This window comes from Trachypithecus francoisi, unplaced genomic scaffold (genome assembly GCF_009764315.1).
Source record: "Trachypithecus francoisi isolate TF-2019V2 unplaced genomic scaffold, Tfra_2.0 Lachesis_group4, whole genome shotgun sequence".
Lineage (NCBI taxonomy): Eukaryota > Metazoa > Chordata > Mammalia > Primates > Cercopithecidae > Trachypithecus > Trachypithecus francoisi.
Genome location: NW_022681469.1, coordinates 134479543 through 134496149, shown reverse-complemented (window position 1 = coordinate 134496149; position 16607 = coordinate 134479543). Strand labels below are relative to the sequence as shown.

Genomic DNA, 16607 nt, shown 5'->3' with positions numbered 1-16607 from the left:
TCCTGCCTCAGCCTCTGGTGTAACTGGGATTACAGGTGCCTGCCAACACGCTCGGCTAATTTTTGTATTTTTGGTAGAGACAGGGTTTCACTATGGTGTCCAGGCTGGTCTTGAACTTCTGGCCTCTAGTGATCCACCCGCCTCAGCCTCCCAAAGTTCTGGGATTACAGGTGTGAGCCACCACACCCAGTTTCTGTGTTTAATTTTGTTGAGGAATGTCCATACTGTTTTCCAGAATGGCTGAACCATTTTACATTCCCACCAACAGTGCACAGTGGTACCAATTTCCCCACATCCTCAGCCACACTTGTTGTTTCCCGGTTTTTCAACAGTATCCATCTTAATGGGAGTGAGATGGTAGGTATCTCATTGTGGTTTTGGTGTGCATCTCCCTAATGGCTAATGATGTTGAGCATTTTTCATATGCTTATTGGCCATCTGTATATCTTATTTGAAGCAGTGTATATTCAAGTCCTTTGCCCATTTCCTAATTGGTGGCTTGTTAGACTAGTCTTTCTTTTTTCTTTTTTGAGACAGATCTTTGCTCTGTCACCCAAGCTGGAGTGCAGTGGTGCAACATAGCTCACTGCAGTCTCAACCTTCCAGGTTCAAGCAATCCTCCTATGTCAGCCTTCCAAGGAGATGGGACCACAGGTGCACACCACCACACTTGGCTAATTTTTTTATTTTTTGTAGAGTCAGAGTCTCACTATGTTGCCCAGGCTGGTCTCTATCCCCTAGGCTCAAGCAGTCCCCCTGCCTCAGCCTCCAAAAGTGCTGGGATTACAGCCATGAGCCACCGCACCTGACCAGACTAGTCTTTTTTATAATCAAATACAATCTGCCCTGTGTATCCATGGTTTCACATCCATGGATTCAACCAATCCACAAGTGGAAAATATTAGGAAAAAACTTGCATCTGTGCTGAAGATGTACATTTTCTTTTCTTGTCATTATTTCCTAAACAATAGGTATAACAACTATTTACACAGCATTTACTTTATATTACATATTACAAGTAATCTAAAAATGATTTAAAGAATACAGGAGGATGTGCATAAGTTATATGCAAACACTATGCCAATCATAACAGAGACCTCAACATCCACAGAAGGTCCTGGAACTAATCCCTCACATAAACTTAACTGTACATTTGCCAAATTTCTTAAACTTTGATATTTTTCGCTTGAAAAACCTTTGTGCATAATATATTCTTTACAAGTTGGATTTCATTGATTCCACAATATGGTATACCATCAAAATCCCTGATCTTTCCAGGTTCATGACTATTACCTATTCCACATATATTTAACCTTTGTCATTAAATATACTGAGGTTCAAATAGAAGGCTGAAAGTTGTGGTATTGCACTAATGCTGGCTTGAAGAAACATCCAAAGAATGAAAAAAATAATTAGCGAGATAAATGCTATCTAAACACTATCTAACATGTATGTTTTTATCCTTTTAAGTATAAAATTTTTTCTTATCTAACATTGCTTCTTTAAATTTATGGATTTATTTCCCAGGCCTATTACCATAAGGGGAAACAATTCAGTTTTGATGACAGGGTTTTTGGATGGTGGCTAAGTCCTGGCATGTTTATCTGGCACGATCTATAAAACATTCAATTTGTGAAAGTTTTGAAATAACTACTGCTGTGACATTAACTAGTATTGTCATCTTTTTCCTTTTGCTGGTCCCTAGTCTCCAAGAGATTCTTTAAATTGGAAACTATTTTAACCATATATCAGAAGTTAGAGACCAAAGATGAAACAAATTGATTCTGGTGGGTAATGATCTATACTAAATTGATACCATATTTCTAGGCCCAGGCGATCTCTTTGCTTCTGGAATTTTAAAGTATGTAGAAAAACAGCTCAGTCTCCTGTTCAAGTTTTGGGTTTCTCTTTTTTAAATCAATAATATCAGAAAAATAAAAATATCTAGGAATTGAAGAAGACCACATACATTTATGTACAAAGTTGTGTCATGAGAAGGTACTTGCATATCCATAATTACACCCAGCAGAGCTCTTCTAAGATGAACAATTTTGTCACTTTTTTTTTTTTTTTTTGAGATGGAGTTTTGCTCTGTCGCCCAGGCTGGAGTACAATGGCATGATCTCAGCTAGCTGCAATCTCCGCCTCCAGGGTTCAAGTGATTCTCCTGCCTCAGCCTCCCGAGTAGCTGGCATTACAGGCATGCACCACTACGCCCAGCTAGCTTTGTATTTTTAGTAGAGATGGGGTTTCACCATGTTGGCCAGGCTGGTCTCAAACTCCTGACCTCAGATGATCTGCCTGCCTCGGCCTCCCAAAGTGCTTGGATTTACAGGAGTGAGTCACCGTGCCCGGCCAATTTTGTCACTTGTAATAGAATGGGAAATCACTTTATCCATGTTCCAATCCAATACATTTTTCTTTTTCCTTTTCTCTTTTTATTTTTGTTTTGTTGTTTTTTTGAGATGGAGTCTTGCTCTGTCGCCCAGGTTGGAGCACAGTGGCGCAATCTCGGCTCACTGCAACCTCCACCTCCTGGGTTCAAGCGATTCTCCTGCCACAGCCTCCTCAAGTAGTTGGGAGTACAGGCATGTGCCACCACGCCTGGCTAATTTTTGTATTTTTAGTAGAGACAAGGTTTCGCCATGTTGACCGGGCTGGTCTCGAACTCCTGACCTCAGGTGATCCACCTGCCTCAGTCTCCCAAAGTGCTGGGAATACAGGCATGAGCCATTGCACTGGGCCCTTCTCTTTTTAAGAGACCAATTCTCACTCTGTCACCCAGGATGGAGTGCAGTGGTGCAATCAGAGCTCACTGCAACCTTCAACTCCTGGGCTCAAGTGATCCTCCCACCTCTGCCTCCTGAGTAGCTGGAACTACAGACTTGCAGCATCATGTCTGGCTAATTTTTTTTTTATTTATTTTTTGTAGAGACAAAGTCTCACTATGTCACCCTAGCCTCAAACTCCTGACCCTCATGCAATCCTCTCATCTTGGCCTCCCAAAGTGCCAGGATTACACACATGAGTTAACGTACCCGGCTCCAAGATTTTCTTAATCCCACAGTTTCATAAATAATTCCCAAGTAGGCTGGGCACAGTGGCTGGCTCACACCTGTAATCTCAGTACTTCAGGGGACCAAGGCAGTAGGATCACTTGAGGCCAGGAGTTTGAGACTAGCCTGGGCAACATAGTGAGACCACATCTCTGCCAAAAAAATCAAAAAATTAGCCAGGTGTGGTGGTGCATGCCTGTGATCCCAGCTACACGGGAGACTGAAGTGGGAGGATCACGTGAGCCTGGGAAGTCAAAGTTGTAGTGAGCTATGATCATGCCACTGCACTCCAGCTTGGGTGACAAAATGAGACTTTGTCCCAAAAAAAAAAAAAAAAAAAAAAAATTTCCAAGGAAAACTGTCATAATGTTTCTTATACCCAGTAACAATTCAATATCAACTTTAAATTGATTTTTCATAGCAAGAAAATATATTTTAAAATTATATATACAGAAAAAGTTAACCTTTTCACTTGAGTTTAAATAGTTGGAAATATCTACAACATTAGCCTAAATATTTTTATCTTATTAAATAGATATTCTCTTTTTTCTTTCTTCTTCTTTTAGTTTTTCATTTTTGAGATGGAGTCTGACTCTGATGCCCAGGCTGGAGTGCAATGGTGCGATCTCAGCTCACTGCAACTTCTGCTCCCAGGTTCAAGCGATTCTCATGCCTCGGCCTCCCGAGTAGCTGGGAATACGGGCGTGCACCACCACATGCGGCTAATTTTTGTATTTTTAGTAGAGACGGGGTTTCACCCTGTTAGCCAGGCTGGTCTCGAACTCCTGACCTCAAGCAATCTGCCCGCTTCAGCCTCCCAAAGTGCTGGGATTACAGGCTAAGTCACTGCACCCAGCTTAAATAAATATTCTATTTCCATACTTAAAAACTTTTGAAGACAGCTATCTCATGTTCACTCAATTTAACATTATTCCTTACTACCTGAAAAACATATTTCTTCAGCAAAATTTGCTTTAAAGAATGTGCCAAAGATACTCCTTCTCTATTTCATCTGAGGCTTCAAACCCCCAAGAAATGTCCTAAGTGCCAGAATACTAGCACAGATAACACTAAAAGATTATGAAACCAGTTTTGCTGCCATTAGCTTATCATCCATTTGAGGATATGTGAGAAAAGGTGGAAAGCTAAATAAAACCTTCAGTCGAATTTCCTTGGAAAGAGCTGTTATTATATGCTAGGCATCTAATTCTGTCATAAGAGAGGAGCAAGCTGTTTCCCCCTTAACTTAAGCCACACAAGAGAGACTTCCAAAAAAGAATCAGAGACCTTGGCACATGCCAAGGGAATTTGGGAATTCTGGGAATTTTGAATTACCTAAGCACCTGTGGCATGTGTCTAAAAGAATACCAAAGGCAAGGGGTTATGGCTACATCAGCTAAAGGCAACAGAGCTAAGAGTTGGGAATAAACTGTACACCTGCCAATGGTGACAAGAAGGAAGGAGGATTTTTCCCCATGGGCCAAGTTCACCATGAGGAAAGCAGAAGGAGTTTGTGTGAAAAGGAATTCTACCCATGAGGGCTGCCTATAGGACAAGGTGATCATAACAGATAGACTCTGTGTATAGACAACAACAAAAAAACAGGGACTGAAGTGGGAGAACTAGTCTGAGGTATCTGAGGAGACTACAAAGCTCCCCATAAAAAGAGAGCCACCTACAGAGTTTCAGGCACACAGAAGGCTCCACTGCAGGTTACAACTACAGCAGTCAAGTAATAGCCTTTTTGCACCCTTTAACTCGCTTCCCTTCCCTGGGAGGGCCTGATTCTGAAGAAACCACAAATAGCAGCTAGCAATAGGAAAAGATGGATAATGAAGAAACTGACTAGGCTCTTCCAAAACACATAGACATGCACACACATGCATGCACGTGCATACATAATACAAACACACACACATGCAACATATGTGCACCTGTAATACAAACACACACACATACTCTTCACATTCCCAAGAAAGTAGCCTGAAGTGGGGGAAAAGGAGACATCATAAACTGGACAAGAGCCTGAGGTTTTGATACTAGATTGGACTGAACATTTTAAGACTTTAAACGAAATAACTGCCAGGCATGGTGACTCACGTCTATAATCCCAACACTTTGGTAGGCCGATGCAGGAAGATCACTTGAGCCCAGGAGTTCAAAACCAGCCTGGGGAACATGCCGAAACCCCATGTGTACCAAAAATACAAAAACTATCCGGGCGTGGTGGCATGTGCCTGTAGTCCCAGCATCTCAGGAGGCTGAGGACGAGGATGATTTGAGCCCAGGAGGCAGAGGTTGCAGTGAGCCAAGATTGCACCATTGCACTACAGACTGGGCAACAGAGCCAGGTAGACCCTGTCTCAAAAAAAAGAAAAAAGAAAAAAAAAGAAAAGAAATAACTGGGGAGAAAAAATCTACAGGACTTGCTTGGGATTTCATCTATGAGCAAAGAGAATAAGTGGATAGCGCAGGTTTACAGAGGTGGGCTGAGAGAGAAGAAAGGGTCTGCTTGTACTCCATTAAGTCCAATCGTGTAACACATCTGCTATACGTGTATGGGTAAAAAGAAATATTTAAAGATAAAAGGTTATGCCGTTGGGGAATAAAATGAAAGCATAAAGTCATTTTTTGGAATCAGTCCATGTCTACAGACAAAATATAACCTGAGTTCTTAGCTCCAAGGGCTGTGTTTTGAAACCCTACATTGGTTGGGCACGGTGGCTCAAGCCTATAATCCCAGCACTTTGGGAGGCCGAGACGGGTGGATCACGAGGTCAGGAGATCAAGACCATCCTGGCTAACACGGTGAAACCCTGTCTCTACTAAAAAAATACAAAAAACTAGCCGGGCATGGTGGCAGGCGCCTGTAGTCCCAGCTACTCAGGAGGCTGAGGCAGGAGAATGGCATAAACCCGGGAGGCGGAGCTTGCAGTGAGCTGAGATCCGGCCACTGCACTCCAGCCTGGGCGACAGAGGGAGACTGTCTCAAAAAAAAAAAAAAAAGAAACCCTACATTTATATGCTAAGTTTCTCTTCCCCTGCAGAGATGGTGTCGTTATCTCTTTAAATAATGAGCTTAATATGAAATGGTAAATATGTCAAACCACACTTTCACTAAAGATCACTGGCTATAAAGTGGGACATATGGCCACGATATCCTAAAATTCTGGTGAAAAAATATTTCCTGATGTAAGAGAGTGCAACAGAGACATTCATAATTTAGACCAGTAGTTTTCAATTGTTTTGACTATGAGAGTTCCTTTAATGTCAAGAACTATCATCTCCATATTGATTATTTATTCAGACTACAAATGATGCTTCATGCCATGTGAATATCGCCAGATGAACTAATCTAGACTACTGTCTTTAGAAATTTTTTTAAAATCTTGCTGATTATTATCCCATTTTACTCCACTCTGCCTCTCTTATTCTTCCTTCTCTTCTTCCTTTCTTCATTCCCTCCTTCCTTTTTCCTTCATTCCCTCTTCCTTCCTTCCTTCTTTTCCCTCTCTCTAGTCTTAATGTCTTTTCTCACCTTCAAAACATCTATGAATTTGCAGTATGGATTTGCAGATCCTATTCTAATTATTCTATCTTTTTTTAAGCTATGGTTATGTGGTGAATATGCCGAAAATAAGAACACACACACACACAGACTAACTCATGCCGTAAGAATCCAACTGCAGCAGTGTTTTGTTTTGTATTCTCGTTGCTGTGATATGAATGTAGAATGCAGTTGCTAAATAATTTGCCTCATCCATTTGGGCTCACCATTCTCTGCTATTGACTCTGAAACACTATGAGGGCCTTTAATAATCCTTAAAAAATCATCTTTATAGCTACTCTGTGAAACATGAGCCCCATTTCAATCTCCAGCGCCTAAAATGAAGTCAGTCAACCAGGAATTGAATTCTACCTCTTTTTTTTTTAATCTGCATTCTACTGAAAAATCCTACCTCTTTTAAAGATTATGATCCTGCCCCTCCACTGCTCAGATCCCTCCTAGCATGCCACAGCCCCTGCACACCTCTGCAGTATCTTCTCAAGCATACTGCTCTCAGTTTATAGTATTCCAAACACATTGGCTTTCTCATAGACCCTTAAAGGCATCTAGATCTTTCCTGCCACGGAGACTTTGCACATGGTATTCTCTCTGCCTGAATCACTTCTCCCCTTGCTCATTACATGGCTGGCTCCTTGTCATCCTTCAGGTCTCTTAAATGTTACATCCCCAAAAAAGCCTTCCCTGACAAGCCCATTTACACCATGCCACCCCTCCTCTACTAATCTCCACCACAGTACTATTTCATTCTTTCATAATAGTATAGTTTGCTAATACATGTCGTATTTACTATATGTTTTAACTTGTTTATAGAATGTCTCTGACCTAGACTGTCAGCTCCTTAAAAGTGCAAGGACAGTGTCTACATTGTTTGCCCTGAACACTCAACACAGCCAGAAGTATGCAGAAGCTCAAGAATTAGTTGTTTTGGGGTAGGGAAGGGAAGAAAGGAAAGAAAAAAGGAGGGGAACTATGTGGGCATTTCTGAATCTTTTATTCTTACTTAATCATAAAATAAAGAACGACAAATACTCATGTACCAGCCAGTCAGCTTATTTTGCGAATATAATTGAAATTCTGTGTCTCTCTTCCCTGTCCCACATCCTCCCTCCCCACTCCCCAGAGTTAATCATTCTCTTGAATTTTGTACTATTCATTACCTTGTATGTCTTCATATTTTAAACACACATATTTTGTATGATTTTACTTCTATGTAATGCTATATAAATGGAGATTAAGGAAATGTCCCTGAGGAATTCACAAAAATCAAAAAGGCACTTTTCAAACCCTCTTCCTTTAAAAAAAAAAAAAAAAAAAAAACTTCATTAAATGACATATACAGTGTTCCCACTACAAACTCAGTCTAGTCAATAATATAATGAAATGTTTATCCTTCCAGAAAGAAAGAGTAATGAAGTTAACAAGAAGAGAAGAAATAACATTTTAAAATGTAGTGGAGAGGATTCCTACTGCTAAATTTTCATAATTAATAACATGTTCAGAAGATACAAAGGAAAGAAGGTACAACTTAAAATTAAATTGTTAGGGGAAATACCATTGTACTTCTAAAAGTCTAGAGAAATATAGAGTGGTCACTTCACAAATATAAATATGTCCTTCAGAGAGTCTTCCTACCCAGAGGTACACAGGAAACACTGCTCTTTTTACAAAAATAATTCCTAGTGAATAATAGCTGTTTAAACACTGCCCCCTAGTGTGCATACTTAGCTCCCTCTGAAATGATAAGAGGACTGTGCTAATAAAAATAATCAAGTCCTTCCTCCCTTGTGATCACTCTAGCATTTTTGTCCTGCAGACCAGATTTCATAGACTGAGGCAATTTCAACCACACAACTGTCAGAGTGCATTAAAGTCAATCTCCCAGCCATTCTAAGATTACTCTCATCAGCAGTAAGGCCAACATATGAGTGAGAACAAACTATTTGGGCTTGGACAGCACTGACAAGACAGCAATACCACTGGGAAACATCAGGAAAGTCTAGGATCTCAATCATAACATGTGCAACTTTAGACTGATATAATCAGTCTTATAAAAAAACACACACACACACACAGACACACTGATTACCAAGACAATCAAACTTTTTTTTTTTTTTTGAGATGAAGTCTCACTCTGTCACCCAGGCTGGAATGCAATGGCATGATTTCGGCTCACTGTAACCTCCGCCTCCAGGTTCATGCAATTCTCCTGCCTCAGCCTCCCAAGTAGCTGGGATTATAGTCACCCACCACCATACCCAGCTAATTTTTGTATTTTTAGTAGAGATGGGGTTTCATCATGTTGGTCAGGCTGGTTTCGAACTCCTTACCTCAGGTGATCTGCCCGCCTTGGCCTCCCAAAGTACTGGGATTACAGGCGTGAGTCACCACACCCGGCCAAGAAAATCAAATTTTAAAAAAAGAGATGAACCTTGCTGTTTATGCACACAAACTCACGACTCATGAATGGCTCTGGCTTCCAGAAGAATCTGTTGAAATTTAGACTCCCTGACTAATAAATTTGTTCATGACTTCCATCATTGCCAATAAAATTAACAACAAGTGAAAGAAAATGGCAAAAATAGGCCAGGCGCAGTGGCTCACGCCTGTAATACCAGCACTTTGGGAGGCCCAGGCGGGTGGATCACAAGGTCAGGAGATCAAGACCATCCTGGCTAACATGGTGAAACCCTGTCTCTAGTAAAAATGCAAAACATTAGCCGGGTGTGGTGGCAGGCGCCTGTAGTCCCAGCTACTTGGGAGGCTGAGGCAGGAGAATGGCGTGAACCCGAGAGGCGGAGCTTGTAGTGAGCTAAGATCACGCCACTGCACCCCAACCTGGGCGACAGAGCGAGACTCCATCTCAAAAAACAAAAAAAGGAAAATGGCAAAAATATATTATTTTCAAGTAGCGCTGTTCAGTGTCGCCTAATTACAAAATCTATGTCATTACTTATTGATATGTCTAAGTATGGAAAGCATAAAGACACTTACTACTAAGTCAAGAAACCTGTTTTAAACCCATCTGCTGTTAAGTAGCTGTGTGACCTTAGGTCTGGATCTGTTTCATTATCAGGAAATAACGAAGAACTGAGTGTAAAGATGTTATTCTAATAATTGTCAGGAGGTGAGAATGAGGAAATCATAGAATAATGAGAGGTATGTTTTCAGACTACACATATCTGCCTATCCCCCTCTCATTCTTCCATTATATCACTAAAAAGCACATGATAGAACCATTCTTCCTTATCTGAGAACTACTGAATTATATAATCTATCTCCAATGCCACTCGCCATACTAAAATGTTAATACAGAATTTGAGAACTGTAAGAAAACTTAGACACTCTCCAATCATTAAGTCAAGGCCCAGAAGAACTTTTGACCCTAACCAGTTGGTTATGAATGTGAATCATTAGGAAGTGTGGGCTTCCCAAGTAGACTAGAATTTTCTTTGACTCAGTGATGTGATAAAATGCATTATTATTCTCAACTGTCATCCTGCTCGAAACCCACGCCCTATGCCATGCGACTTTGTAGTTCCTCCCTCTGAAACAGAACGTATTTCACCACCCATCGGTATTGGACTTGGCCATGTGACTTGCTTTGACAAATATTCCATTTGTTAGCAGATGCATTGGGAGCAGAAGCTTTAAACACACTGATGAAAATGGGCTTGTTCTCTTGCACTCCACCTTTCCCTATAAGGGGAGATGCATTTGGTGGCCACTGGTCCAAGGAGGATAACAGACATGCAGAGCATACTAGTCCCCCAACCCACAACTTGGAGCCAAACCTAACCAGTCTGTATCAACTGAATCCCAGCCAACCACAGACATGGGAAACAAAAATAAATGCTTATTGTCATATAGCATTTTGCATTTGTTGGTTATGCAGCACTTTTATGGTAATATGATCATTCGGAAAATAATTTACCTATATTAACATTTTAAACCTCAACATTTCCATTAGATTACAGGATTCTAATGGAAAAAAATATCTCCCTCACTCTGTCACACATAGAAATATTATTGTTTAGACAGAAAAAAATATGATTATGGATCTATTAAACAGCACATTTTAAAAAGTGAGATCTAGTGGCCAAGAATCATCTACAATGTACAGAACCTGTCATTCAGTACAGAAGTTAATCATCAGGGCTGGGCACAGTGGCTCACACGTGTAATCCCAACACTTTGGGAGGCCGAGGTGGGTGGATCACCTGAGGTCAGGAGTTCCAGACCGGACTGGCCAAAATGGTGAAACCCCGTCTCTACTAAAAATACAAAAATTAGCCAGGCATGGTGGTGCACGCCTGTAATCCCATCTACTCGGGTGGCTGAGGCAGGAGACTCACCTGAACCTAGGAGGTGGAGGTTGCAGTGAGCGGAGATTGTACCAAAGCATTCCAACCTGAGGAACACAGGGATACCCTGCCTCCAAATAAATAAATAAATAAATAAATAAATAAATAAATCACTACAGCTCTTTTTCCCATCTAAAATGACAACCAGCCTAACATTGCAGCTTACTTTATTTCTTTATTTTATTTTATTTTTTTTTTGAGACAAAGTCTCACTCTGTCGCCCAGGCTGGAGTGCAGTGGTGCCGTCTCAGCTCACTGCAACCTCTGCCTCCCAGGCTGAAGCAATTCTCCCGTCTCAGCCTCCTGAGCAGCTGGGACTACAGGCACATGCCACCAAACCAGGCTAATTTTTGTATTTTTAGTAGAGACAGGGTTTCACCATATTGGTCAGGCTGATCTCGAACTCCTGACCTTAGGTAATCCACCCACCTTGGCCTCCCAAAGTGTTGGGATTACAGGCTTGAGCCACTGTGCCGAGCCTGCAGCTTACTTTATATGAAGATACTGAAACCGCCACTGAAAAATTGTAACTGAGATGGTGAAAGAGATCTGACCCAACCAGCTCTATCTTGCTTTTTAACACACCTCCAAGCTGCCCTTGTACATTCCTGGGCATCAGCGGAACTAACTTTGGGAGGAATTTAGTTTATGGTTTATAGTTTAAAACAAAGGCTGGGCACGGTGGCTCATGCCTGTAATCCCAACAATTTGGGAGGCGGAGGCGGGTGGACCACCTGAGTTCAGGAGTTCCAGACCAGCCTGATCAACATGGAGAAACCCCGTCTCTACTAAAAATACAAAAAAATTAGCCAGGTGTGGTGGTGCATGCCTGTAATCCCAGCTACTCAGGAAGCTGAGGCAAGAGAATCACGTGAACCCGAGAGGGAGCAATCGCAGTGAGCCGAGATTGCGCCATTGCACTCTAGCCTTGGCAACAAGAGCAAAACTCCGTCTCTAAAATAAAATAAAACAAAGACGGTAATAGTCCTTTCCCAAAACAAACCTCCTTCCTGCCTGGGGACTAGGCTGCCTTTATAGGACCAACACATTAGCTACACAATTAGAAATTATGGTTTAGGAGTCATGCGGCTGGAGGTTACAAGATTCTGACCCTCCTTAAACTGCTCCTAAGATCAGTGCTTGAGATATTTTGCAGACCCTGCACTTGATGAATCAGCTGACACCACCCAGATTGATAAACTGGCTCATCTGATCTGTGGCCCCCACCCAGATCTGACTCCTTACAAGAGGACAGCTTCAACTCCCTACGATCTCATCTCTGACCCAACCAATCAGCACTCTCGACTCACTGGCCTTCCCCCACCCACCTAATTATCCTTAAAAACTCTGATCCCTGAATGCTCGGGAGACTGACCTGAGTAATAATAAAATTCCAGTCTCCCCCACAGGTCGCTCTGCGTGAATTAACTATTCCTCTATTGCAAGTCCCCTGTCTTGATAAATCAGCTCTGTTGAGGCAGCAGGCAAGGTGAATCCATTGGGCAATTACAATATCATCATATTGATAATTACACTGTGAAAAGCAAATTATTATAATAAATCCACTAACCTGAATGAATAGAAATTACAGTATTTTATTTTTTATGAATATTTTTTAAAACAGCAGATAATAGGTCGGGCATGGTGGCTCACACCTATAATGCCAGCACTTTGGGAAGCTGAGCTGAGGCACAAGGATCACTTGAGCCCAGGAGTTCTAGACTAGACTGAGCAACATGGCAAAACCCCATCTCTACAAAAAAAAACTTTTCTAATTAAAAATTTAGCCAGGCGTGAGGGTGCACACCTGTAGTCCCAGCTACTTGGAAGGCAGAAGCAAAATAACTGCTTGAGTCCACAAGTTAGAAGCTGCAGTGAGCTATGATCATGACACTGCACTCCAGCCTGGGTGACAGAATGAGACCTCATCTCAAAGAAAAAAAAACAAAATATTTTGAAGCTTTTTACAGTAAAAAAATATTTTCAGATATCTATTTTAAGATAAACTTACTGAATAATAAGGAGTAAAGCTTTTGCTTAGTTCCTTTTTAAAATCTCTAAGTGCACCAGCTCCTTTTCCTAGCTTAGGAAAAGACCTAAGGCACAGTGATCTATGACAATAATAGAATATTTGCTTCATGGTATAGGCTCTTTTGGTATCTTAAAGCAATGATCATTATGTAGTGCCATAGATAAGCTATAGAAGAAATCACAGATAAAGCTAAGTATGTACTAACCCCCGGCTATTCTCTGAAAAAAATGTAAGCATACTATTTACTACTTATCCCTATCTCTAAAAAGTAGAATGCAGGAAAAATTGCAACTATTGAACTCTTCAGTTAAATTCTGATTACTCATTCACTGATTCAAAAACTGCTGTTGACCAGCCTGGCCAACATGGAGAAACCCTGTCTCTACTAAAAATGCAAAAATTAGCTGGGCATAGTGGCGGGTGCCTAGAATCCCAGCTACTCGGGAGGCTGAGGCAGAAGAATCGCTTGAACCTAGGGGGTGAAGGTTGCAGTGAGCCAAGACTGCACCACTGCACTCCAGCCAGGCAACAGAGTGACACTCCATCTCAAAAAAAACGAAAAAAATTAGCCAGGTGCGGTGGCTCACGTCTATAATCCCAGCACTTTGGGAGGCCAAGGCGGATGGATCATGAGGTCAGGAGTTCAAGACCAGCCTGGCCAACACAGTGAAACCCCGTCTCTACTAAAAACACAAAAAATTAGCCAGGCGTGGTGGCGGGTGCCTGTAATCCAGCTACTCAAGAGGCTGAGGCTGGAGAATCGCTTGAACGTGGGAGGCAGAGGTTGCAGTGAGCTGAGATCGCACCACTGCACTCCAGCCTGGGTAACAGAGCGAGACTCTGTCTCAAAAAAAAAAAAAATTGCTGTTGGCTGTAGAACCCCTATCATGTGCTCTGCATTACATGTGGAACTGGGAATAGAATAACAACTGTCAACGGCTTGAGGGAAACTGGCAAGTAAAGAGGAAGTAAAAAACGAGATAGAGGTCAAGTGCAGTGGCTCATGCCAGTAATCCCAGCACTTTGGGAGGCCGAGCCAGGTGAATCACTTGAGGTCAAGAGTTAGAGACCAGCTGGCCAACATGGTGAAACCCCGTCTCTACCCAAAATACAAAAATTAGCCGGGCAAGGTGGTGCACACCTGTAACCCCAGGTACTCTGGAGGCTGAGGCATAAGAATTGCTTGAACCTGGGAGGCAGAGGTTGCAGTGAGCTGAGACTGCCCCAGTGCACTCCAGCCGGGGTGACAGAGCAAGACTCTGCCTCAAAAAATAAAATAAAGGCCGGGCATGGTGGCTCATGCCTATAATCCCAGCACTTTGGGAGGCCAAGGCAGGTGGATCATAAGGTCAGGAGTTCGAGATCAGCCTGACCAAGATGGTGAAACCGCATTTCTACTAAAAATACAAAAATTAGCCAGGCGTGGTGGTGTGCACCTGTAATCGCAGCTACTCAGGAGGCTGTGGCAGGAGAATCGCTTGAACTGGGGAGGCAGAGATTGCAGTGAGCCAAGATGGTGCCACTGCACTCCAGTCTGGGGGACAAAGCGAGACTAAGTCTCAAAAAAAAAAAAAAAAAAAAGAAATGCAACCTACATATGCTATATGCCTTTCTGCTTAAACGATTTATTTTTTTAAGTATAAATTGTCTATGAAAATAAACACTTCTGGCCAGGCATGGTAGCTCACGCCTATAATCTCAATACTTTCGGAAGCCAAGGTAGGCCAATTACATAAGGCCAGGAGTTCAAGAACAGCCAAGCCAACATGGCAAAACCCCATCTCTATGAAAAACACAAAAAAATTACTCCTTTACCTCATGCAGGTCTCTACTCAAATGTTACCATATGGGTAGAGCATTCTCTCACCTACCAGTATGAAATAACTTATCCTCACCTCACCCCCTTGCCAACTACCAGACTCAATTATCAAAAACAAAAATAAAGTGCTTATTTATTTACTATCTATCACCCTAACCTAGAATACAAATGCTCTAGACAGCACAGATGGATTTTTATCACTCCTGTATTCCAGAATCTGAGTCTACTGCCTGGAAGATCATAGGTTTGCAGTAAATATTTGGTGGATGACTAAGTAAAAACTCCTAATACTAGGAATTTTTCTGATGCAAACTATTAATATAACATTTTATGTTATGAGTCACTTTTCTCTATTGCATCCCTAATTAAGAGTTAAGTAGTTATATAGAAAACTAAGTAACACAGTGACTTTTTCCCTTTAGCCTAAACATACATATACATGCATATATAAGCAGTTCACTGGCAAGGGTGGAACAATCGGAAGACTTTATGCCACTCTTTTCCTTCTCTTGGCTTAGTGCTTCCGAATATATTGAAGGGATACCTTGGACTCCTATGTTATTACCTTAAAGTCAATTAACATTTCAACTGTGGGCCGGGAGTGATGGCTCATGCCTATAATGCTAGCACTTTGGAAGGCCAAGGTTAGTGGATCACTTGAGGTTAGGATTTAGAGACCAGCCTCGCCAACATGGTGAAACCGTCTCTACTAAAAATACAAAAATCAGCCAGGCGTGGTGGTAGGCACCTGTAATCCCAGCTACTCGGGAGGCTGAGGCAGGAGAAACCTTTGAACTTAGGAGGCAGAGGTTACAGTGAGCCAAGATCACGCCACTGAACTCCAGTCTGGGCGACGGAGTGAGACTCTGTCTCAAAAAAGAAAAAAAAAATTGTTTTCAACTGTAAATTCACCTATGCAAGAGTTAATAACAGTACTTTGTAAACATTTGTAAAACATCAACATAAAAATTAGCAAAACTCTAGGCAGATAATTCAAAGAAAAAATATGAATAGCCAATAAATTTATGAAAATTTTCATTTAGGTTAATGTTCCTTAATAATGTTCAGCAGCCAAGGCCGGATGCGGTGGCTCACACCTGTAATCCCAGCACTTTGGGAGGCTGAGGAGAGTGTATCCCGAGGTCAGGAGATCGAGATCATCCTGGCCAACATGGTGAAACCCCATCTCTACTAAAAATACAGAAATTAGCTGGGCATGGTGGCACGTGCCTGGTAATTCCAGCTACTCAGGAGGCTAAGACAGGAGAATCGCTTGAACCAGGGAGTCGGAGGTTGCAGTGAGCCGAGATCACGCCACTACACTCCAGCCTAGCAACAGAGTGCGACTTTGTCTCAAAAAAAAAAACAAAAAAAGAAAAAACAAGAAAAAATTAATGTTCAGCAACCTAAATGGCCTGGGAAAAAGGAAAGCAGAATAACTTCCAAAAAAAAAAAAAAAAGCCAGCAAGAGGTTTCTTACAGCAAATAAGAAAACACAGAAACTGGAAAACCTTTTAACTGACAAGGATGTGGGGTTGAAATACCTGTGATGGAACAATAGATGATGTGAGGAGCAATCTTGTCTATATCTTCATATCCCAGGCCCATTGCAGACAGCTTGCCAGGGACATAGTTTTCCACAAACACATCACAAACAGCTGCAAGCTGATGGAAGAGGTGAACATGAGTCAGACTTTCCCTCAACAAATCCTCACATGATAGAATTTTAACTTCTACACAATTGATTCTCCCTTTCTAATAGCTCAGAAAA

General features: G+C 41.7%; 1 protein-coding gene across 4 annotated transcripts in view; it reads right to left on the bottom strand.

The window, feature by feature from the left end:
* SUGCT (succinyl-CoA:glutarate-CoA transferase) overlaps positions 1-16607 on the bottom strand; it is a 738264-nt gene that overhangs the window by 668199 nt on the left and 53458 nt on the right. For all 4 annotated transcript variants that reach the window (XM_033193764.1, XM_033193766.1, XM_033193765.1 and 1 more), the window contains exon 6: positions 16381-16501. In XM_033193764.1, the coding sequence (XP_033049655.1) occupies positions 16381-16501 (121 nt within the window). The remainder of the gene's footprint in view (positions 1-16380; positions 16502-16607) is intronic.